This window comes from Sceloporus undulatus, chromosome 2 (assembly GCF_019175285.1).
Source record: "Sceloporus undulatus isolate JIND9_A2432 ecotype Alabama chromosome 2, SceUnd_v1.1, whole genome shotgun sequence".
Classification (NCBI taxonomy): domain Eukaryota; kingdom Metazoa; phylum Chordata; class Lepidosauria; order Squamata; family Phrynosomatidae; genus Sceloporus; species Sceloporus undulatus.
Window position 1 is genome coordinate 72,832,830 of NC_056523.1, and position 25,549 is coordinate 72,858,378.

The 25,549-nt window shown below is 41.1% G+C and overlaps 1 protein-coding gene across 3 annotated transcripts in view; it reads right to left on the bottom strand.

Annotated features, from left to right (window-relative positions):
- The window catches only part of GRM2 (glutamate metabotropic receptor 2), a 189,328-nt gene that overhangs the window by 86,312 nt on the left and 77,467 nt on the right, over positions 1–25,549 (bottom strand). For 2 of the 3 annotated variants that reach the window (XR_006102423.1, XM_042454292.1), the window contains exon 2: positions 11,586–12,314. Coding sequence is in view for 2 of the 3 variants with exons in the window: in XM_042454292.1 (XP_042310226.1) it covers positions 11,586–12,056 (471 nt within the window). In the remaining variant the exon portion in view is untranslated. Of the gene's footprint in view, positions 1–11,585; positions 12,315–24,054; positions 24,170–25,549 lie in introns of all 3 variants that reach the window. The other variant, XM_042454293.1, reaches the window with a different exon arrangement.

Genomic DNA, 25,549 nt, shown 5'->3' on the forward strand with positions numbered 1-25,549 from the left:
ATGATGCTGCAAGGCACCAATGGCGCACTTGTGGCGTCATTTCTGCGCTGCGACGTGCGGACGCTAAGCGTCTGCTACATCAAAATGGCAGCGCCCATGTAGAATGGGTGCCACTATTTTGTACATGCTCGGCACGTACTAGGGTTAGGGGCGTCCGGAAAGGACACGCCTTCCTAACCCTAGTACATGCCGAGCATGTACTTTTGAGCAGTGTGTAACCCGCCTCTTATAAATGGATACTTTAAAACATAATGGTGAAATTGATCCTTGATTTCTGTTGATGGACCATCACTATGTCGTTGCCTCAGCGTCAATCTGATCATGGTCTAGTGTTTGACAGGAAAATGCTAATGATCTGTAATATTTTGAGCAGGATCTAATGGTTAGAGGATGTTTCTTAACACAAAAATCTCTTAATACAGAGACCTCTCCTACAAAAGAAACCAAATTGTGGTGGTTCTACACCTGGAACTTTTCATTGCTTGGGGCCATGTGGAATGTTATTCTCCCTCTGTCTCTAATGTCTCTTCAATTAACAAGTTTTTATTGTTGTATATTATATAAACTTTGCTGTTACCTGCCTTGATCCTCAAAACGGAAGAGGCGGGATATAAATAAATATTTATTATTACTATTTATTATAATTAGGGGACAAGGCCACTATTCAAAGAGGTGGGTGAAATCAGCATGCAAAGGAGAATTTGGTACCAATGCTATTGTCTATTTCCATTCCTGAGCAAATAAAATTACTCTGATTTTATCATGGCCAAAGCATCACAAAGGACAAATTCAGACATAGCTTCTTTCTGGTTATTAGATGCAGGCCTAAGAACTTCTCAGTATTATTCTGCATCAGGTGTACCCACACTGTTTTGGCATAGGTTCCAATGTCAAACTAAAGCTACCAAAATAATGTTTTGTTTTGTTTTTAAATCAGGATCATAATGTGAACTGAAAACAATGTAACTATGAAACCCTACTAGTTATGGACTTAAAAGACAGACACAGTTGGTTTCAGAGACAGAGTATTTGTGAGCTTGCTCTAAACTAACACATGTACACATTCAACAGTCTTCTAGAAGTGAGATATGGAGAAAAAGGGAGAAAAAGTCAAACATTATATACTCAGTCCACCTCATACCACTTTATTCCCTTGCTGGAAATAGCTCAGTTCTGGAAATATGTGCACAGAAGTTACCAGTCCACAATAATTTCTGCTAACCTGTCTACCTGTTTGAGTCATTTGCATCCCAAAATGTTAGAAACCACTGTTTTTTAATCTTCATGACCTAGCTGACTTTTTGGAGGATCAATGTGCTATATAAAATGTGTTGTGTGCTGCAGACACGTTTTTTTCCTTTTTACTTCCATGTAAGCGTGCAGGGGCCTGATCTGGCCCAAGCTCATGGAACACAGAAAGGGAGATATACAGCCTCCTCATCTGTTCCTTCCCTCATTTACTCTACTCTGTAAAGACTATGAAAGAGAAAGAGAAAACTAGTTTGTGCCATTTGAGGTTATATTAACCTTGTCTAGAAGGGGGATATGTAGGAAAGAAACTGGTTTGTATGAGATTAAACTTCCCCTACTAATGTATGGTGGTCCTGTTCCCAACTGGGCCCTCATTTTCTTGCTTTGGGAACAGAATAGAAAGCTACTTTAGCAACATACCATGCATTTTATGTTCCCCACAGTGTGACTTTTTCTCTCAACATAGTCGATGGAAAACTCTCCTAAGGACAGCTTGCCTGGTACCTAGTTTGGTGAACAATGCGTGTTAAGGCTGGAATTTGTTTGGCTATGTTTTCATTTTGTTCATTGCTGCCTGATGTTATTACTCTTTCTTCCTTTGGTCCATTTTTGTTTGCCTCTTTTACAATTGTTTTAAATGCTGACCTCTTTAAACTTGGGTAAACCACCCAGATAGATTTTGTCAATAAATTAGCCCAATTGCATGTTTCATTAAGACCAAAATAGGCAATAGGTGAACAATTGCTTACAAACCAAGATCGCTTTTCACATTCAGGGGCGAAGTTCCAAATGTGCTGCTTTGTTCCCAACAGACAGTGCTTAGGGTATTTGCTAATTTAGCTTACTTGCTGTTCACCGCTATGATCTTTGGAATAGTGGTATATAAATAAAACAAATTATTATTATTATTATTATTATTATTATTATTATTATTATTATTCCTGAGCAATGATGTGTCAAAGAGCTAATATGGATCACCTACATGCACAGTACTCAAAGGTGAGCTCTCAGCTGAAACTGGATAACTGATTTTTATTGTGTGTAAACCCTAGGGTGCATCTACACTGTAGAAACAATGCTGTTTAATATAGCTTTAAATATTGTAGCTCCATCCTATGGAATCCTGGGAATTGTAGTTTTATGAGGTCTTTAGCCTTCTCTGCCAAAGAGTGCTCACACAAAACTACAAATCCAAGTATTCTGTAGAATGGAGCCCTGGCAGTTAATGTGGTGTCAAATTGCATTATTTCTACTGTGTACATGTGTACTCTTGGAAACATTTGTTTTTGGATACAGCCTGCCAGAATACACCTCCCAGGGCTGGGGGATTCTGGGAATTGTTGTTCAAAAAGGTAACTTTTCCAAGAGCTGCTATTCACCTAGAAAATTTCATGGATGACACATTCTGTCCAAACATTTTACATGTAAGCATATAAAATGGCTTAAACCAGGTCAGATTATCTGTCCAGCTAATGGAAACACTCATACTCTAACTAGCAGTGGCTCTCCAGGGTTTCAGGCAGAAATCTTTCATACCACCCACTTTGTTCCTGCTATGTGCCTTCAAGGCATTTCTGACTTATGCCTATCCTGAGGTGAAACTATCATGAAGTTTTCTTGTCACGGTTTGTTCTGAGGGGGCTTGCCTTTGCCTTCCTCTGAGACTGAGAGAGTGTGACTTGCCCAAGGTCACCCAGTGAGTTTGCATGACTGAACAGGAATTTGAACATGGTTTTTCAGAGTTCTAGTCCAAAACTCAGTCTACTACACCCCACTAGCTCTCATGTCAACTACCACCTGATCCTTTTAACTGGAAAGGGTAGCCCTATCATTTGAGAAGAAGGGGAACTGCCCGCATGAGAACCAGCATCCTCTCCCAGTCAGAAAGGCTATACAGGCTATACTTGGATTTCACAAGAGAGGAGGGTAGGTAGCAAACCAGAGGTAGTATGGCCTGGCTCTGCCCCACCACACAGAAGCCACCACTGAAGATGCCCAGGACTGATCCTAGGCAGGGATGTCACTAGAGTGTGCAGGGATGTGGGCTATGCTAGGTGACATTCTGAGTGGGGTTACACCACTGCTTCCAAAATATCTGCCTTTTGGCAGAAATGGGTTGTGGTGTTTGCCTGTGTCCCTTTAACATGCTGGAGCTCAGTGGAAGAGATGGTGTGAATGAGAGGGCCTCAATGGGAAGAGAAAGGAGAGGTCTTGTGGTTTTGAAAAAAATGAAATTGTATTTTTTTTAAAAAAAGCTTAACATTTTATTCTTTTACATTTTTCTTTAAAAAGTCACATCTTACCACATTTTCACTTGAACTGCACAAAACTATATACATGTAAATATATTTAAATATATGTTATTGTAATTTAAAGGTATTATTTCCATTTTTCTACTTGTTTATGTCACAACTGTTACCCTTACATTCAGTGATATACAGGAATTATTATTTATGAGTATCATTAGTACAAACAAAATTACTGTATGGTGTGAGATTGAAGGAAGTCAATAGGTATGGGGGGGGTGACACCATGAGTTACTGCAATGGGTGATGCCAACCCTAGTGATGCCACTAGGGCTCTTTGGCATGAATGTATCTGATCTGCCACTGAGCAATCATGCCATGAACTATTGTATCATGAGCTTAATCATGAGAGTTGTGGTGCTGTGGGTGGAAAATACTCTTGTGAAACTGTCTCTGGTTCGCTTCTGTCCCTGAAGTGCACTCTTTATGCTGTGCTGCTGACGGTCTTCTCCTAGCTTGCTCTGACAATGCAAAAGGAGGAACTGCTGCCTGCTTGGAGGTTAGTTTGGGGGTCAGTTTGTTAGTTTAATTAGCTCCATTGTGGCATGAAGCAGGCAAGCAAAGAAGATGCCACAGGAGTGTGCGTGCCCATGTCTATGTCTGTGTGCCCACTTATATGTCTGCTCACCATGGTTTCAGGTCAGCCTTTCCTTTTCAAGCAGACTGTTGTCAGGCCACTCTTGGGAAAGCAGCGAGTGAAGCAGGGAAGGTGTTAATCCGCTGCCTGTGTTAGACATAGTGCCTCAGCTGGATCAAATCTGTAGTTTGCCTGTGCCAACCCCAGGGGACGTGCAGGAGAGAATCAAAGAGACAGAGAGCACTCTGGTTTCCTCCAGCCTGGAGGGGACACAAAGCACAGGGGACAGCAGCGAGTGACAAGAGCCCAGAATTATTAATAAACGTCTCTGTATTATCGGCACAGCGGCAGGGCTCTGTGGAGAGGGACTGCCACTGTAGCCAATTTATCTGCTTATCTTTTTAATAAGCTGCCTAATTATCTTGCCATCATAGCCTCTCTCACTTTGTACAACTCTTTGTCCTGCTTTTTGTGTTTACCCAACTTCAGGGCTGTCAGTTTAGCTAATAATTCCTTTATCTAGATGGCTGTCTATACAGCTTAGCTATTTATCCTTTGTATTCTAATCTGTAGTCTTTGTCTACCCCACAGTAATATCAAAAACTAAGCAGCCTGTCTGGAAAGGTCACTTTTTCAGACTACAACGCCTTGATTCTCCCAGTCCAAATGGCCAGTGGCTATGATTTACCTGGGAGATCCACCACCACCACTTTTAATCCCATCATGGTCCCTTTAAATACACCTAGTTGCTAACCACTAGCTCCATTTCCTTCCATATGAATATTTTTCTTCTTCTTCCCATTTTTGTATTTCTTCCTTTCTTTTCTTCTTACATTGCTTCTTTCAGCTTTCAGCTTTCTAGCAATGCAAAGAGTGAGAGTGACATTGAAAATTCCTTACACCTAGAACTCTTCCATTTGCTTTGTTCTCATTTCTTTGTTTGCATTGCCTGCCCTTCATCTTTGAAGACCTGAACTGTATTTCTAAATAATGCACTGAAGGCCTTGGTTACTATAATGCTTGAAATTTGGGCAATGAAAGGAAGTTTTATTTTGGATACCAGAGTTCTTATTTAGGAGGAGCAATGCACTCATTTTGCCACTTGCCACCAGCTACAGCCCCTTGGTGTCCATACATTTCAGGATGGAATACAAAAGTTATACACTTGTCCCTCCTCCGCATTCTATGGGTTTAGGGGTACAGGATGACCGTGAATGTGGAAATAATAATAATAATAATAATAATAATAATAATAATAATAATAAATAATATTTATTTATATCCCGCCTCTTCCACTTTGAGGATCGAGGTGGGTAACAACAAAGTTCATACAATACACAATAATAACCGCAAATAACAAAAACACTATGTTTTTACCTGAGAGAACACTCTCTAGGAATCTGTAGGTTCACCCATGCAACTCTGTGGTCAATATCTGCCAGACATTTACCACAGAATTGTGCTGGTGGAGCTATAAATGCCTAGTGGAGTGTTCTCCCTAGGAATCTCTAGGTCCTTCGGTGTGACATTTGGTTAAAGTTGACCATAGAATTGAGCTGGAAGGCCTAGATATTTCTAGAGAGAACATATTAATAAAATCTGTGAATAATCAAATCTACAAAAGTCAAAGCTGCAAGTGAATAAAGAGGAATGGTGGAATCAGGGGGAAATGGGATGGATACTGAAGTGCCATGAAAGAAATAAAGAAGCATGGACCAAGTCTGGAGCTAAAAGGCAGAGGGATGCCTTTGTACTCCCAATCCAAGTTTAAGCAATGGTTCTATGGAGAATTAAGAGTAAAGATTTGTAGAAGGGGCCATCAATCTTCCAAAGATAACAAGGAAAGAAAATGTGCACACGCACACACACACACACAACCATGCTATTAGTTGTTTATGTTGAGATCATAGAGGCTCTAGGGCTCAGTTGTGTTTTGTGCCTAGAGTCACTTATTCAGACTACAACACAGTCTCCCAGTCCAGATGACCAGTGGCTATATTAACTGAGGAATCTGCATATTGCTGTAAAAAAAAATCTTTGCAAGCTCTGCTCATACTAAATGAAACAGTTATTTCCTAAGAGAATGAGGTACAAAACGCACTGTGGAAAAAAATCCAGATTGAGACTGCTTTAACTGCCCTGGCTCAATGCTAGGGAATTCTGGGAACTGTAGTTTTGTGAGACATTTAGCTTTCTCTCTCATAGAGCTCTGGCACCACTACAAACTACACTTCCCAGGATTCCCTACTACAGGGATAAACAGACAAGTTCCTTGTAATGCAATTTCTATTATGTCTCTGCACCCATATTGTACTTTTTTTAAAAAAAATACGGCTTGTAAGGTTTGAATCTGAGTTTCCAATATTCCCATCTCTAGTCAAGTCCTGCACTGATTCCTTGCTGGATGCATGGGACTATGTCACACTAGACATGTGTTCAGTTTAGGATATATATATAGTTCTGGTTAGTGTTTTTCTTAAATTTGGGGAGTTTATCACACCGCCCCTTTCCGTCCTTTCATCCAGTGCTAGGCACGGGATGCAAACTTTAATATGTGGATTTTATTGCACACCGTGCCCAGGTAGGAGGCATCCCATATCTGATCCATGTATCCCATACCTGATCTGGACTTTCCCCACAACTTGCAAAGAATGGAAAAATCCCATTCTTTCAAACAGTGCTGGAAAAATCCAGATCGGATATGGGATGCCCAGATTGGGTACAGGATGCCTCCTGCTTGGGCATGGAGGTGTGCAATAAAATCAGTGTGTTAAAGTTTATATCCCACTCCTAGCATGGGAGGAAAGGGTGTGATAATCTCCTCTGTCTTCCATTGTACATGTGCTGAATATCCCTTATCTGGAATTTCAGAATTTAAAATACTCCAAAATCCAAAACTGTCCACATGGATGGCTGAGACAGTGACACTTTTGCTTTCTGATGATTCATCATACACACATTTTGTGTCATGCACAATTTTTTAAAAAGTATTATGTATAAAAATGCCTTCAGGCTATGTTAATGAGGTGTATATGAAACATAAATACATTTCATGGTTTTGCAAATATTCTAAAATCTGAAACAATCCAAAATCCAAAACTCTTCTGGTTCCAAGCATTTTGGATAATAATTTTGTAATTTCATCTCAACAGTAGATTTAACTCATGTGCTGCTTGAATGCCCTGTTTATAATGATCTTAGAAACAGCTATATTTATCCTTTGTTAAAATTGTTCAAGGGAAGCTCATTTCTTGTGAAAGTTTATTTTCTGTTGTCTGATGCAGATAAATTTGTATCCTTTAGAACAGCCACATTTCTTGTTAAGGCTCTGCAAACACATGCTATAAAATTTACATGGGGTATGGAAAATGATTTGACCCTGAAGGTTGACTGTCAATAATTTAATTTGTTTAGATTTCCTTTTCTTGTTATACATTTGTGTGTAATGGCTGTTTGCTAAAACACAATAAATGAATTTGGGAATTTTGGCTAAAGAAGACTCAACCTATATTAATTCATAATGGGGTCAACAGAGACCCCATCAAAGAGGTACAATTACACTGTCAGTTTGGGGTCTTCTGAGTAGCGGGATGTGACAGGGGCCAGGAGAACCTTTCTACATGAAAATGGAGCATGATGGAATGGTGAGGACATGGCAGGGAGGAGGATGTCTCTCCAGATGCTGTTTGTAAGCCACCGCTCAATCTGACAGAGCTCAACCCCCTGGCATGGCCTCGTAAAGCAATTGCAGCCACAGTCCTGCTGTTCCACCATCTGGGTTGCCTGCTGTGGAGCATGAGGTAGTGCCATATCATGGAAAGCCAATGCAAGACCACCTAGTGCAAAGACACAGAAGGTCTTGCTTTGGGCTCATGCATTATCTCCTCAAAATATAACACAAGCACAGACAGATCGTATCTTGTCTGTTCCAGTCACCAATGGCTTGCTCTGCTTCAGACATTAATAATGGCATTTGACTATGAAACCGGGGGGGGGGGGGGAGGACTTTGTCTTGGCATATCTGCAGGAAAACTCCTGAAATTAAGTGGCAGATGGCAATGGTCTCAGGTGTCTTCAAGAGGGATCTTGTGGTCTTCCTGCCCACAGGAATTGGGGTCATATCTGAGACTGAGGCAAAACACAGAATGAGGCTGGCGGAGCTCAACTGCAGAGAGCTATAGGAGGATAAATGTGGAGGGGGCAGAGTGATTTTGCACTGGTATTGCTGAGACAGTGCCCCTCCATCCCCCACACAGAACAATTCTGTTGATTAAATGAGTCCACCATAAAAAGCACCCTTGGCACCGATTCCCTCTTTTCATCATGTTCTGCACTGGAGAAGTGGGCTAGAGATCTAAAAGCAATGCCCTGGCAACAGGCTTTTCCTGTCTTTGCAAGTTAGCAACAGTCAGTTCTCTCATCATCTCCTCCCTCCCTCCCTCTCTCTGCAATGGGCTCTCTCTGTACATGATAATGATATATTAATTTGCATTAATTATAGCATTAATACATCCTTAGGGCTTCTCAGGAGCAGCAGCTAATTACTCTGTCATGGGAATGCTCTGGTATATGGTCCCTTGTGCTAGCAAGCCTAGAATCAGATAGAGCTTTTGTTGACAGGGATGAACCCAAAGCCAGAGGTGATGGCCAGGGCAGCCTTTAAAAAGATTGTTCTTCGCTTGATACAGGTATGGGACGCAGCCTATGGTTACCATTTTCATCGACTCACAGGAAACATCAATGAAACAATGTGAGGGCATTTGGAAACACCCACATATCCTGGGTACACAAAGCTTGCTCACATTTATATTTGAATATCTCTGCTCCAAATATATCCACAGCCCCGCACTACTTTCCTAATGATCATTTGCTGTATTGCCCCAAATATATCCTGCTTTTTCTATGTTACCACTTGCAAGGAGTCCATACATCTGTCAAATGAAAAACAAGGTGTTTGTGTATATGGTGCAATCACAGATGCGACTCCACCATCCCACCCCAGAAATGGTCTCACACCACTTCTTCCTCGTCTCATTTTGCCACATTCCTTCCCTTTCTGTTTGACAGAGTGGAAAGGCTTGTGAATCTCTAGGGCTCAAATTCCCGAGGTAAGAATACAAAGCCTTAGAATTAAGAAGCCTACTTGTGATGCCAGTTGAAATGTACTTATCTAGATGCCAAATAAGGCCCATTTTGGAGCTGGAGCATTTAAAAGTAGATCCGTTTGTTTTATGAAGCTATGAAGCAGGGACAATGCAACAGTCTGTCAGTGTAAGAAACAGACCATTAAATCATGGTTATAATTACCACACTCAGTATAGCCTCATTACATAATTATGAAAGGCTTCTGCACATCCCACATTTAACCACAGATCAGGAATGTTAGGAGAATGTTCACCCCACATCTCTCTCTCTCTCTCTCTCTCTCTCTCTCTCTCTCTCTCTGTGTGTGTGTGTGTGTGTGTGTGTTAAACCTACTGCATATTTGCAGCATAATCCATTGCTGTAAATAAACCAGTCTACAACATTCAATTTTTAGGCAGAGAACTAGAGTACGTTATGGCCTCCCGGCTCCAGAGGTTTCTGAATTAGATCAGTTATCCAGATCCATATCAATCTAATTTCTGGCGTGGTTATAGGAGAGAGACATCTTTAGTTATCTTGGTAGAGTACCTGCTGAAATTGGACAGAGGAATCACATCCATTTTGGTTCTGCTGGATCTCTCAGCAGCTTTTGATACAATTGACCATGGTATCCGTCTGGACCACCTTGCTGGAATAGGATCTGGAAGCACTGTTTTACAGTGGCTTCATTCCTCCTAGAAGGGTAAACCCAGAAGTTGGTTCTGGGGGACTCCTATTGGATTCCTTGGCCATTGCCTGTGGATTCCCTCAAGGTTTGGTACTGTCCCCCATGCTATTTAACATATACATGAAACCACTGGGAGAGGTCATCTAGAGTTTTGGGATCGTGCCATCAGTATGCAGATGATATCCAACTCTATTACTCCTTTCCATCTTCAAGAAAGGAAGCTATTTTGGTTCTCTACCAGTGCCTGCCATCAGTAATATTCTGAATGGAGGTGAACAAATTGAAATGTAATCCAGTCAAGACAGAGGAATCAGTTAAGTCTCATGCACCAACTGCACCAATTCCTTGAGATGTCAGACCTGTCCACAGTGATTCATACCTTTACATTACTGTAACATACTTTATGTAGGGCTTGCTTTGAAGAGTATTCAGAAACTTCAGCGGGTCCAAAGAGCCATGGCCAACTTGTTAATGGGGGCTGGCTATAGAGAACACACAGCTCTCATGTTGCAATAGCTCCACTGGCTGCTGGTCCATTTCTGGGAACAATTTAAAGTGCTGGTGATAATCTTTAAAGCCCTATATGTCTCAGGTCCAGGTTATTTGAACTCTCCTATATAAAGCTGCCTGTGTTTTGAGATCTTTTGTGATCTTTTCCATCCTCAGAGTACATTCGGTGGGAACACAGGAGAAGACATTCTCAATAGTTGCTCCCAAGTACTAGAACTTCCCAGAGTGGCCAGACTGACACCCTCTTTATTATCTTTCTTTAAGATGGTACAAAACTTTCTTACTCAGGCCATTGGGGATTTACTTTTCAGAGGAAACAAGCCTTGTATAATCTGCTGAACAGTTGTTGTTAATTCCCTTCAACAGTTTCATATTTTATTATAGCTTAAATGGTTTTTAAACTCTTGTATGTTATTCATTTTTGTTTTAACTGTTCACTCAGGTATAAGTCATAGAATCATAGAGTTGGAAGAGACCACAAGGGCCATCCAGTCCAACCCCCGCCATGCAGGAACTCACAATCAAAGCACCCTGACAGTCCTACCAACCCAAGTTCCATGGCACTTGTGTATATGAGCCTTCAAGTCATAACATGAAAGGGCAGTTGTAAAGCTGTCATCTAAAATGTACCACAATGCTTTGGTTAAGAATTTGTTAGAATTTTAAATGGTGCCTGTAAAGATGCAGCCACATGGTGTAGGGGGCTGCAGGTGGGCATCAGCATGGGTGAGCGTTGCTAGGAATCAGTACAGACATATCAGGTCTTAGTCTGGCAAATAAATAATGTTTGGACTTGAATGGGGTGGACTCAGCGCATCGCTGATCAAGACTAAATGTTAACAGTATGGGCTTCTTGCTAATAGGACATAGCCACTGTAGTACTTCATTGAAGGATGTAACATAATGTCTTCTCTTCTAGTTTCAAAGTTGTGTTCCCATATTGCTTTTTCATGTCCATTGGTATCACAAATGTCCCTAAAGGGCAACCCCCTGCACCCACCCTATTTCCCTTACTTTACATTCAAAGTTTTATTTTGTTCCCATTGTCCTATTTCAAGCCTGTAAACATACTGCTTCCCAAGCACCACAGTGGATTCCCCCAGCTCTCCCTCCTCTTTGCCCATGGTACCTGGATTGAGACGTCACTGTACGAGCCTCCAATAACCCCTGTGATAGCTTGAGGTACATCATCATGGATGGCATAGGACCCATCGGGGCAGATGTGCTCTGAGCCGTCTACTCTGGTGAGGGAGGCACGGACGAAATCTAGTGACTGTTCTAAGGCATAGGTGTCCTTGGAACAGGTATCTAAAATATGTGCCCCTAGTGTGATGCCTGGAAGAATATGCTGGTTCTTGTTGATCTCATCCAGGGCGAACAACATTGCCTCAAGACGTTGGATGCCACGATGTTCATTGATTTTGCCACACTCTTCTGTAGGGCTGCCTTTCTCATGAACCGGAAACAGGCCACCAATAACCAGGTCACCTTCCAAGCTGATCTCCTTCTTGGTTGCCACATTGTAGCTGGGATTCTGACTGCTGACATGACATACAATGGGGTGGACCAATAGAATCCATAGGGTGGCAGAGAAGGCCATTCTACTGCCCCAAGGAGACAGCAAAAGCCCCTCCAAACCACCAGGACACCCTAGTCAGGGCAAAGGTCTTGAGTACTCTATCATTTGCTTTGGGCAGCTGAACCAGGGATGAAAGAGTCCAAGCTGTCACCAGGAGGACATACCACAAGAGTTCAATGGCCCACTTGAAGTTTCAGCTTCGGCTGAGCTGCAGTGGAAGCAATCACTGTTAGGAGATGTACATTTGTAAGCCACTGAAGAGAAATAAATGCACAATATCTGTAAGGGAACAGAGAGACAAAGAGAGAAAAAGAGATCATTAGTTACAATCAAGAAGCCTGAAAGAGAGGCCTTTTCTGTTCTGGATCTGTAGCTTCCCAATAAAGTATGTCACTTCTATTGAGGAATCCCTAAACCAGACACTCCACACTTAAAGTAATTCTTAAGGAAGAAAATGGTATTTGCTGAAGAGAGGCTGGCACTAGCTTTTCCAGTGGGCTATGTTAGTCACAGAGAACATATTCCTGTAGTTTTTCTAGACCATAATATTTGATTTTTACCAGTTGTTCTCACAGGCTGGCTACTTCATGTCCTCCCACTGCCCTAGTTTGGCAGAGGCAGTCTTGACCGATCCTCCACTTTTTGTGCTGCTTTTAAAATGTCTCAGTTGTTAGCACACCCTGAATGCCCCCACTCTGTATTTGGGGTCTCTATATTTCATATTTCATATCTGAAGGGGGTTAGTATCCTCTTCCACACTCTGCAACATCCAAAGTTCTGTCAGGGGTCACCAGGGCACTGAACTATCTGCCCACCTCATGGTTATTCTGTGCTGATGGAAAGCCGAGGAGTAGTCGGAAAAGTGTCTGGCTATGTCCTCATAACCAGACATAGGCTGAGGAAATCTTCATCCAAAATCCCCTGTGGCCCTTCAGATGTTTTAGAAGTTGATGTTATTGGTTTGTGTCTGGTCATGGAGACATAGCCAGATGCTTCTCCAATCCCACCCAAGCTCTCCAACAGCAGCGGAATGGCAGGGCAGGAGGAAAGTAGGGTCTCAACTATTGTGTGTTAAAGCAAGAAGACAGAAATGCTTTTTAAAATTTCAGTAATAATACAGATGCCAAGATTTAAGCAATTAATGAGGATAATAACAAGGATGTACCTTTGCCACAAAAACACAAATAGAACAACTTATCTGCAGTACCCCAGCCCTCTTTTTTAATGCCTGAGTGCTGTCCTGAAAGCCAGCATGGTGTAATGGTTTGAGCATTGAACTATAACTCTGGATATCAAGATCTGGTTCCTCACTCAGCCATGGAAACCTACTGGGTGACCTTGGGCAGGTTACACACTCTCAGCCCCAGAAAACTTTGTGATAGTTTCACCTTAGGACACCGTAAGTCAGAAATGACTTGAAGGCACACAACAACAACTAAGTGCTGTACTGTTTTTGTTTTGTTTTGTTGTTATTAGCTGCACCAGGACAGAACTGGGGGGTAGAAGGACATGAAAGCCTTGACTTGGAGAGGTTTGTGGAGAGAGGAATTTCAGCAGGTGCTGCTTCTCATACAGTATGTAACACATATCTGCTGAAATTCCCTCTTCTGCACAATCATTGGAGCCCTCTCCAGTTTTCACTCTGGCAACCCTGGCACTCTCAAGTGGTGTAATGTCAAAGTGCTGTAAAGGTTGTTCATCACTATGGTCTTATTTCCCAGATGATATTCGACTGCATGGGAAACCTCACTTGGACCAGGCACAGAAAGGACTGACAAACTGGTAGTTCCTTATAGTTCTTTCTTGAGTCTCTCAGTTTACACTCAACACAATGTGCTCCACCAAACAACACTGCAAGTTAATGGCCTATGAATTACAACCAGTTTCTGTGGTCTTAATTATTATTTCAGAAGATCATAGAATCCTAATAATAATAATAATAATAATAATAATAATAATAATAATAATTTTTGTTTATATTTCCCACCCCTCACTGCGGATCGAGGCGGGATTACAACAAAAATAAAATCAACAATATAAGATGCAAAATACAATTATCTAAAACTACAGTCAATAAAATGGACAGCAATACTGCTACCAATCATTAAAAATGACCAAATCGTCATCTGTTTTCCATGCTATCTAGTCAGAAGTGGGAGTGTGCTTTGGAATCAGCTATAGAAGATCAGATGGATAGGCCCGCCAGAAGAGATCTGTTTTAAGTGCCTTCTTAAAGGCTTCTAAGGTGGTAATAAGACAGATCTTTTCCGGTAAGTTGTTCCATAATTTAGGGACCGCGCCTGTGAATGCTTTATGGGAAGTTTTATCCCAGAGTTGGGCAAGACCACAAGGGTCATCCAGTCCAACCTGCTGCCAAGCAGAAATACACAATCAAATAACCCCCAACAGATGGTCGGTGAGGCAAATCTTATAAAATAATAGGTTTTTAAAAAGTGAATAGCACTAACCATGTCACATATCATTTTGTGCATAGGTTGACAGACTGAAAACTGAAGAGGGCTTCTTTACCTATAATGGTTAAATGGAAGAGGGAATTTCTGCAAGTATTGTTTGTTACCTGGTTGCATGACAAACAATATATGAGGTACGCTAGACCAGTGTGCATTCCAGCAACCCTAGGTTGGGGGGGGGGGGGGTTGTAAGGAGGATTTTTTTATTTTGTGAGGAAAACTCATAGAATCATAGAATCGTAGAGTTGGAAGAGACCACAAGAGCCATCCAGTCCAACCCCCTGCCATGCAGGAAATCATAATCAAAGCATCCCCGACAGATGGCCATCCAGCCTCTGTTTAAAGATCTCCAAGGAAGGAGACTCCATTACACTCCGAGGGAGTGAGTTCCACTGTCGAACAGCCCTTACTGTCAGGAAGTTCCTCCTAATGTTGAGGTGGAATCTCTTTTCCTGGAGCTTGCATCCATTGCTCCGGGTCTTAGTCTCTGGAGCAGCAGAAAACAAGCTTGCTCCCTCCTCAATATGACATCCCTTCAAGTATTTAAACAGGGCTATCATATCACCTCTTAACCTTCTCTTCTCCAGGCTAAACATCCCCAGCTCCCTGAGTCGTTCCTCATAGGGCATGGTTTCCAGACCTTTCACCATTTTAGTCGCCCTCCTCTGGACACGCTCCAGTTTCTCAATGTCCTTTTTGAATTGTGGTGCCCAGAACTGGACACAGTATTCCAGGTGGGGCCTGACCAGAGCAGAATATAATGGCACTATGACTTCCCTTGATCTAGACACTATACTTCTATTGATGCAGCCTAAAATCGCATTGGCCTTGTTAGCTGCCGCATCGCACTTTTGACTCATTTTCAACTTATGGTCAACTCAGCATTGGCAACTGTTCCTTGGAGAACTGGCATTATTTTTATTTTTATTTGTTTCAAAAGGAAAGGTTAAAAAAACTGATCCACATTTCCAGGTAACTCTAAAATGGCACATTTGCTGCCGTCCGTCGCTGCTAATGATATTGAACCCACTAGCCAGGAGGTGGAAATAAAATTGTCCCAGTGACAATCCTGGTCCTTTATTATAAATAGCATCATTGCTGTTATTTCAAAGAATTGCTCTTCATTTTAGACCCTACAGAATATATGAACTTTGTTTCTGAATGTCCTAAATTTATTGAACAAGAACCAGAGGTTCAGATAGTTCTGTATTTTCAGACGGTCAAACTTCTGGTGCTCCCTTCTTTAAAATGAAGACATTCCTAGTTTGCCATGTTCCAGGGTTCCTTGTCACCATGGTAACTAGAAGACAGACAAACAGGAATATATACATGTGTGCTGCACCAGCTTTACCATTAAGTAATGCTATTAAACCTAGAATCCATGCAGAGAAAAGTCTGCCCATCCTTTTTGCTTGCGCATTTTGCAGAGTGAATCAGTCAACATGGTCAGGGTCATTGAACTTGAATGCACCGAACGACTCCTTGGGTTTTGGACTTAAAGCCTTTCTGGACAGAACCTCTCTTGTTCGCCCACAACCAATATGCCTGCTAGCTGCTTTGTGTGCTCCTGCTGTTGCAAGAAATGAAGGGAAGGGCATGAGTGTGTGTTTAAGCCTGTTCAATTTGCAGCGCATCCTACTCTCATTTATCAGTCATCTCTTGTGATCAAGTATCCATTGGCGAAGGCAAACCAGCAAGAAAGAAATCCTATCTAGGATCTGAAATGCACAAAACCTAAAGTCGACTATTACCTCCTTTCTTACATCCCTACTGTTCTTTTTCTCCCCCCCCCCCTTTTCTTTGCAAGTACAATTGGAAACTGAGGTGTGAGGTTCAGATTACTGAAACTTTAGAGCAAGAGTAGGCCAGGATTCAATTCCCAGCTTGGCCATGAAACCAGCTTGGGCAAGTCATGCTCTCAGCTTCAGGGGAAGGCAAAGGCAAACCTCCTCTGAGCAAATCCTGCCAAGAAAACCCCTTGAGTCACCTTAAGGTTGCCATAAGTCAGAAACTTGAAGGCACACAACAACAACAACAGAAGGTATATCAGGATGCAGAGATAAATCTAAGGGTGTAAGAAATGGTCAAGGCTTTCTTCTGTCTACCAATCACCTAAAAATGTAGGCTGCTGGAAGAGGAACACAGGGCAGAGTGGTGGAAACAGGAGTGGGTTTCTATATAAAAGGACTTGTATGAATTTGGCTGTTGTTGTTGTTGTGTGCCTTCAAGTCGTTTCCAACTTAAGGCAATCCTAAAATGAACCTATCACAGGGTTTTCTTGGCAGGATTTCTTCAAAGGGGAGTTGTCATTGTCTTCCTCTGAAGTTGAAAGAGTGTAACTTGCCCAAGTGAATTTCCATGGTCAAGTGTGGATTCGCACCCTGGTCTCCAGAGTCACAGTCCAACATTCAAACCACTAGCCACGCTGGCTCTGAGTTTGGTCATAGAGCATTGTTAATGTGCCTTCAAGTCAACTCAAGTCAACCTACAGCAACCCTATAATAGAGTTTTCTTGGCAAAATTTATTCAGGAGATTTGCCAAGGTCTTCCTCAAGGGCTGAGAGAACGTGACTTGCCAAAGGTCATGCAGTGTGTTTTCATGGCTGAGTGAGGATTAAAACTGTGATCTTCCAGAGTCCTAAACCAATGCTCAACCACTACACCACACCAGCTCATGAGAATGGTCACAAATCCCTGGGCTCAGAATGTGCCCAGAGGCTCTCTCTTCCTTAATTCTTTGCATATGCCTCTGGGCCTGAGCTGCTATTTTGCACCTGGCTTCAACTGATAGATCTTAAGATTCTTGTGAAAAACAATGGAGGTCAAGCAAAACTGTCCATCTTTGCTTTAAAGGAACAATTCTGTAAATACAAATAGCAGCAGAATAAGCAAAAGCCAGAACAATAAGATACTCAGAAGAGAGCTTCAACTTCAGTCCATCCTTGCAAATCCTGGTGAGATTATAAACACCAGCAATTGCCTCACTGGTGAATCATGACAGAGCAATTCCTGCTTTCTGCTTCTCCTTTGGCACTCTGGTGCTTGTGCTTACTCAGAGAGGAAAGAGAGAAGAAACAGGATTGGTGTCACCTAGTGTGGGCTGCACTCCCTACATTCTCCTAATGGTGCTGCTGCTAGGAGGCCTTCAAACATGGTCAAAATCCTGTCCTCATCCCTCTGTATCATTTTATGCCATTATGGAACAAAACAATTTTCGGGATAAATGATTTTTTCTTTTAACCCCTGAGGTGCCCTGAAGGCCATGAAAACAGCCGTTGTGGCTCACTTTGTCTACTTCTGCTTTAGCGGCACTATGCAAAGTGCTGAACCCTATCCCTTTAAATAGGTTAAGAACCTTGCCATAAAGCTTCCTTTATCCACAGCTACATGACAAATTAAAACAGGACATGAAATTAGAAGGTTTAGAATTGGATAAGACAGAATTGGAGAAAATTATTCAAGGTGCAAAAAAGGAGTTAATTGCCAAATTATACAATTTGATGTCAAAATGAGAACTGGACCAAGACAGATAATAAGGATAATATGATCCTATGGGCTCAAAATATTGAAATTCCATACAGCTGGTACATTGAGAGAAATCACTGAATAAATATGTGACATTCACAATAAATTATTACATGAAGGAAAATTATTTTAAAATGTTATGTAGATGGTACTTATTGCCAGATAAACAGGCGAAATTGAAAAATATTATGTTGAATAAATCTTGGCAATGTGGTAAAATTAAAGGTACTTTCTTTTATCTCTGGTGGCATTGTGAAAAGCTAGGAAATTTTGGAGTCAAATCCACACACAAATAACAAAGGCTCCATTAGTTACCTAATGGAATCAAAATTTATTTACTGAATATGTTGCATCCATTAGACTCCCAAACTGGAAAGATTCTGCAGAATTTTATTTTGATTACACCTGCAAAAATCACATACACAACAAAATGGAAAGTCTGGAAATATCACCAGAAGAAGATTGTTGGGTTTTTTTTTGTTTTGTTTTGTTTTTTAAATGAAATGGCCAAACCAACAATTATGTTGGAAAATAAATGAATGGAAAAGTGTAAAAAAGGCTGGAATTATGTAACACCGTTGTGGGAGAAGAAATGGGGGACTTCTTTTAATGACACCTTTTAACAACCAAAGTAGAAACTGCAGTAAGCACTAAACAGAAAAAGAATAAATTAATAAGATTCTTTTCCAGTAAAAAGGTAGATGGAACAGGAACACTGGAGGATTGGACAACACTGATATATCTAGATACTAGTTCAGGGCAGATTTGGAACTGGTTTACATATTAGTAATTTTTTAAATGGTGATGGTTTATCAATCTCTTTTGGTATTAGGAACCTAGTTGTTAATGTGTATGTGAATGTGTATGGTGCATATTTATAAATTTAAATATTTCAAATCAAATCAAATTGGTGTGATTGAGTGTTTCTCATTTTGCTTTTTGATGTTTTATATTCAGAGTAACAGAAAGACAGTATTTCAAGAAGGATATGCTAGAACTCTGTTACGCTGTATATCATTTATTATGTTGTTTAATTAATGATCAGCAGTGATCGTTGAGACTTATATAATTATATATGATTTTAATGGAATGTCATTATTAAAAATATATATTTAAAAAAAGATGAAAGGAGAGGAAGGGATGAAGAAGAAAAGAAACATGTGAATGAGAGGAGAGAGAATTTAGGAGGAATTATTAAGTCTCAAGGACTAAAAAAAGAAGGTTAACAATGGCTATTCTTGGATTGGAAATTGGTTGAATATTAATATTTATATGTAAGTCAGTATTGGTAATTGTTAATATTTTTATTACTGGCATATAACTGGTATATATGTATAAGTATAAACGCAATAAATATTTTTTTAAAATAGGTTAAGAAACTTGGGTGGCTCCTTTAAAATTCAGGCTAAAACCCAGAACAGAATCACTGCCTCACTGATTTGGAAGCCACCACTGTTGTTAATGCTATCCTCCCAACTCATTGGCCCATTGGAGATTCAGCACGGCCCCACTCCTGCCAGTCTCTGAGCATCCTTCCAAAGCCAAACAAGGGGCTGAATCCTTTTTTGATCCTCATGAACCCAGTTTACGTGCACAAAGTGAGGAAGGCAAAGACACACAGCAGAGCATCCTTATAGATCTACAGGCAGGACACCTATAGGGAATACCCACAGTCCTCTGGCGGGGGAAGATGACCAAGAGTTCAAGACCCCTGCAGAAAAGAAAATTATCTTTTTGGCCAGGGCCTCAGAGGAGGGTCCAGAACATGGAACAAGGGCAACCACAATTGCTTCAAATCATGGGTCTGGGAAGCAGGAGCTGAGAGTTGAAGTTCCAGCATGAGAAAACAGGCAAATATGGCCCCACATAGCTTTTGCATCCCTCTTTTTAAAAGAAAGGAAGGAAGGTTTGATTCATGGCAGGGACAAATGAAGAGGTGATTTCAGGATCATACCCCCACTGCAAAGTTCCTCATAAAGCTGTTCCTTTATGTTTACCTGGGTGAGCAAAGAGCAGGGCTTCAGCCCCTGAAGCTCTTGAACTCATGGATTTATTCTACTCAAAGCCCCGAGCTTGACAGAAGTTAGCTCACACTGGGGAAGGAGGAAAAGTTCAATGCCTCTCAGTCCCCAGCATGAAAAAGGCAACACTGAACAACAAAGCTTTATTGATCAGCACTTAAAATGCAGTGGTTCTCAAAGGGAAAGTCTTGTGAGTTGGATTGGCAACTTCAGCAGGGCTTGTGAACCTTAGGCATCAGTCGCTCTCGAGACAGCAGATGTTGTCTCCCTTATGGCACCAGCTCCATGGTAGGAACAGATTCCCCATTGCATGTCTGTCACGGGAGTTTGTAAGGATACAGGACTGAGCCAGCCTGGAGCAGGAGATGATCAATGTTTGCAGAGGAACAGCTGGGTGCATTTGAGTCTTGGTCACTGCTGCTGATCCTGCCATTCAGCTGCTGCCTAGCTTGCATGGAATGGATTTTGGAATGGATGATTTTGTCCTGTGCGGGAGCAAAGGAGAGACAGAGAGCAGTGAGAAACTGGCAACAGCTGGAAGGAAGTCCCTAGTAGGTGTTGGGAAAGAGGAAGTGCGGGCTGACATCTTAATAAGCCTCCATTTGCCATGCAGGTGGCAAGATAGCAGTGGCTGAGAATATACATGTCCCTTCCCTATTAGAATGGGCGGGTGGCCATTGAACTGCCTTCTGCTTCATGGGTTCAGGCTGTGGTGTAATGCTCAATAGCCTTTGACCAGCAGTATCAATGGGCACAAACGAGTGCTGGTTTTCTCCTACCACCCTGTGGGGATGAGTACCTCCCCTGTAGGACTCTGCTCCCCACTGTTATGGGGGGGGGGGTAAGGAAATGTTGTTGTTGGATTGAACCACCAATTTAGAGAAGGGTTATGGCTAAAGCGGGGGGACAGGGAGACATGGCAGGCACTCTCCTTCCTGTACTTACCTGCTGTGAGTTGCTGAGCTCTGGCATTGCTGGTTGCTGGAGGCTGAAAAGTGTCCTCGCTCTCTGTGGAGGACCAAGGCAAGGGACCTAAAAGGGCCCTAGGCACAGAAATATTGATTAGCGATGTATTCTCAACTTGCCAGGCTGTTTTGTGCAAAATATCCCCTTCTGGCCTCCTCACAGAGTTTCCTCTTGAAAACGTACTCCTTTATGAACTCTTCTGAGTGTGTAAATATCTTTTCAAAGAGAGATAGCCCCATGTGGAATTTGGAATTTGTGATCTTCCTGTGCTAGGTTTATGTCAGAGCCTGGAAATTTACTTTTTAAAAGCAATTATATATATTTATCATTCTCACAAAGTAGGCTGCTGCTGTTACACTTTTAAAGTAACTCTTTACTTTCCCCTTTTTTAAAATATAAATACAATGGTTACATTTTTGTAACTTACAGTCACATATTAGAATACTGCAAACCACGGGCCTATGGTACAAAGTATGTTCTTCTCCCGTCTAACTTGTTGTTGCCTAAACACCCACAACAGGACCATGGCATCAGCAAGAACCAGTACGTGAACCACAAGGTATTCCTTCTCCATCATTTTAAGAGACTGCATCCCTTTAAGTACAAAAGTCATTAAATCCATACTGTTACACAGCAAAAGGGGTGAAATTATCTCTGTGTATGTTACAATCAATTTATAGTTATATAGATTGATTCCTCCATGCCAGGAGAAAGACAGGATATAAATTAAATAAATAAATTTAATTACCAAGGGAAAGAGTAAATTACATGTAACTAATTATTTATAACTCTAAATAGCAACCCTCCCCCTGCATAATTTGCTGTCTTGCCCATGGAACTCAGAGATAACTAGTTATTGTGCTCTGAGAAACAGAGGCTGGATGGCCATCTGTCAGGGATGCTTTGATTTGGATTTCCTGCATGGCAGGGAGTTGGACTGAATGGCCCTAGTGGTCTCTTCCAACTCTGATTCTATGATTCTATTATTAATGTTGTGACAACATGGACAGTAAAACTATTTATCCAGGAGAAATAGCTGTTTCTTTGTAATCCCCTCCCTGGGATCAACAGAAGAAAATATCTTTATAACAGATCTGGTATAAAGTTACACCATCACTGGGGACAGAAGGGGCAGAGGATGTGGCATACATGCTGTCCTCCCTTGTGCCAGACATGTCTCAACACCTCAGTTGAGATGTGCTGCTGGAAACTATAAAATGTTCAACTGACAGTGGTGGATCTTGCATTCTTCCCAGAGCTTGAAAAGGTTACTTCTTGGACTATAACTCCTACAAGGGAATTAGTAGTCTAAAAAGATAGTTTTTCTGACTACTATACAATTGTACAGTGTCCTCCTTCAAACCGGAGGCAGCAGGCTAATTTAGGAGGCCATATAGTGTGGGCTATACAGTAACAGCACAAGATAGCATTTAAATTTCTTATCAGTGAACTCAGCACTCTCTAAGTGGTTTACAATATGTAACCAATTGCCCCCAACTAGCTAGGAACTCATTTTACCAACCTACGAAAGGATGGAAGGCTGAGTCAACCTGGAGCCCTCTGGGATGGAATTCACAATGTTGTAGCTGCAATACAGGTATTTAACCACTGCGCCACCAGACTCCCTCATTGCACTACGCAACCCTGTCCTTCAACAAAAAGGAACCACTGTGGACTCCAGGAGACACAACTAAAAGGCTGCCACTACTTTCCCCGGCATCTGCCACCCAGAGCAATCATCACCTTCTGCCTAATGGTTGGGCGGGCCCTGGCAACAAGGCCTAAAGTTACATGTTTGGTAATTCTTTTTTTAAAAAAAATATCTTTATTAAATATTTCATCAATATCTATATCAACATGTTACATGTTTGGTAATTCAAGGTTCATGTTTGGAAATTCAATAGCTTTCCAAAGGGATTTGATAATGTAAGGTTGCACATGATCACAGTCACTGCTGTTAGCCCCCTTATAGCACAGTTAGCCTTTAAAATTATTATTACTTTTTTTTCCCTTGAAGCACAAATGTGCTTATCATAATCGTAGTTGATTAAAGATTTATAGTATTAGATCATGAGGGATGAGAACTTTTCCCCAGCATCTCTGCAGAAGAACCGAGCAACAAAGTTCAATCCTCAGTCATTCTGCATCTAAAGAAAGATTTCAGATGTTTCCTTCCCATTAGCAGAGGGATTGGTTTCAGCCTCAGAGCATGCTACATGAGTTTTAAATAACATGGGCTGTTTTTGTGTTTTCATTTTTGCTTTAATCATTCATCAGTCAACACTTGCTGCAGTATAAAAGCAAATTCCGCTGCAATTAGTTTTACAATGTTGTCACCCTAGCAATTATTTTTAAACAGGTAATAACCTTCTCAGAATATATTATTTGGGAAGAGCAGGTAGAATATTTTCTCAAAAAGTAAGCATTGCTTACTAAAACTATCATCAACAACAAGGCCTCAAGAGAAGTAATGATAATGTAAAACTATGAGAATGATTATGGGGCTACGATGTGGTCACATAGATTTTTTTTAAGCATTATTATTCAGTAGGTTCCTGCTGTGTGTAATATTATTTTTTGTAATAAAAGTAATTCAAATAAGAAACATATTTTAATTAAGTGAAGCCTTGTGTGAACAATCTTGTGTTGTATCTGCTCAAGGGATTCCTCTTGAAGGAGTAAATGCTGAGGTTGTGGTATTTGTTATTTTAGTTCTTTGGGAGTTCTTCTTTTTTAAATTCCAAATGATGTTTCTGTTGTCTAAGACTATTTTCTGTTAATTCTCAGCAACATTTTATTCTCACCCTAAAGCAAGTCTCTTTTTAATTCTGAGACTTAAAGGAGCAATATGTTCCTTGTGACTTGCCCAAGATCACCCATTGGGTTTCCATGGCAGGGCGGGGATTCGAACCCAGATCTCCAGAGTTGTAGTCCAGTGCTCAAACCACCACACCACTCTGACACTTAATTTCCCTGAACCAAAATTTAAATGCAATGAACACACTTTAAAAGGAAATGAAAAGATGAAATATTTACCCATTGGCTTCAGCTAAAAGGCACCAAAGCATCTGTTTAAGTACAGCATACCAGGTGTGTGCTGGGAAGTTTAAATAACTGCTGTCACCTTCTTCTCAAAGCACCAGCTGATAGCCTGCAATTAACAATGTCGATTTATATGTTACAAGAACTGCAGAGAAATTCCCAGCATGAACCAAATCATTGTTAATGTTTCCACAATTATGGTTTCCAGCTACTGGAAAGTAAAATTGCACTGTGTAAAAATAACACAGTCCAGCCTTCCATGGATGTAGCCATCTACTTATACATCTGCTTGTCTACATTATGTGTCTAACAAAGCAAAGACTCTCAGCGCCTTAAGAAAAACAATCTTCAAGTTGAGGACTGGAAGGGGCAATAAAATGACTGCTTGCCCTCCTGTCACCCTCCTTCTCAAGTCAAGGTGCATAGTGGCCATAGGTAGCCAAGTTACTTTGGCAATAAACATAGAGCAATGAGGAAGTAAATAACTAATGATTTTCTGGCCTTTCATGACACCCCAAATCTGCATAGGCAAACAAAAATAATGACCACAGATGATTTGCATAACTTTAAAGTAATGATTTTCTATAGCTTGGCTCAGTCATAAATCAAAATGAAGACTGAAATCCAAAAATCAGAAGTTGAACATGACCTGAGCCAGTATAGTGTAATGGTTTGAATGTTGGACTATGACCCTGGAGGCCAGGGTTTAAATCTCTGCTCAGCCATGAAAACTCACTGGGTGACCTTAAGCAAGTTGCACTCTCTCAGCCTCAGAGGGCACTGGCAAAAAACCTTCTGAACAAATCTTGCCAAGAAAACCCTGTGATAGGCTTGACTTAGGGTCACCATAAGCAGGAAATGATGTGAAAGCATATAATAACAAGAAGAACATGAAAGGACTTGGGCTAGTTCTAAGATTTGAAAGAAAAGACATGAAACCTAGACAAGCTCCTCAGGTGGGCAGATGTGTCACTGAATACTAGTTAGGATTGTCCATGCCAACATATTTCCATTTTTATGTATGTTTGTGAAACCTGGGCATTGAAGAAAGTTGACAGAAAGAGAATCAACTCATTTGAACTATGGTGTTGGATAACAGTTCTATGGATACCGTGTACAGCTAAAAAGACAAATAAACAGATTCAAGAGCAAATCAAACCTGAAATCTCTATAGAAACCAAAATGATGAAACTGAGGCTATCATACTTTAGATAGTAAGAAAAGAGGAAGACCATATTACAGGTAGCTAGACTAAACCAAGGAAACAATGGCCCTGAGTTTGCAAGATTTGGGCAGAGTTGTTGATAACAGAGGACTTGAAGGACTCATAAAGTTGTGATAAGTCAAAGTCAACTTGATGGCCATTAATAGCAACAACAAATCTGCTGCCAGAAGCAGCTTCCTCACTCTGCCTAAAGTAAGGCTAGTCTTGATGGCCATCATTGGAGTTTTCCTATACCTACAGGCAGCAATTACCCAGAGAGGTTTG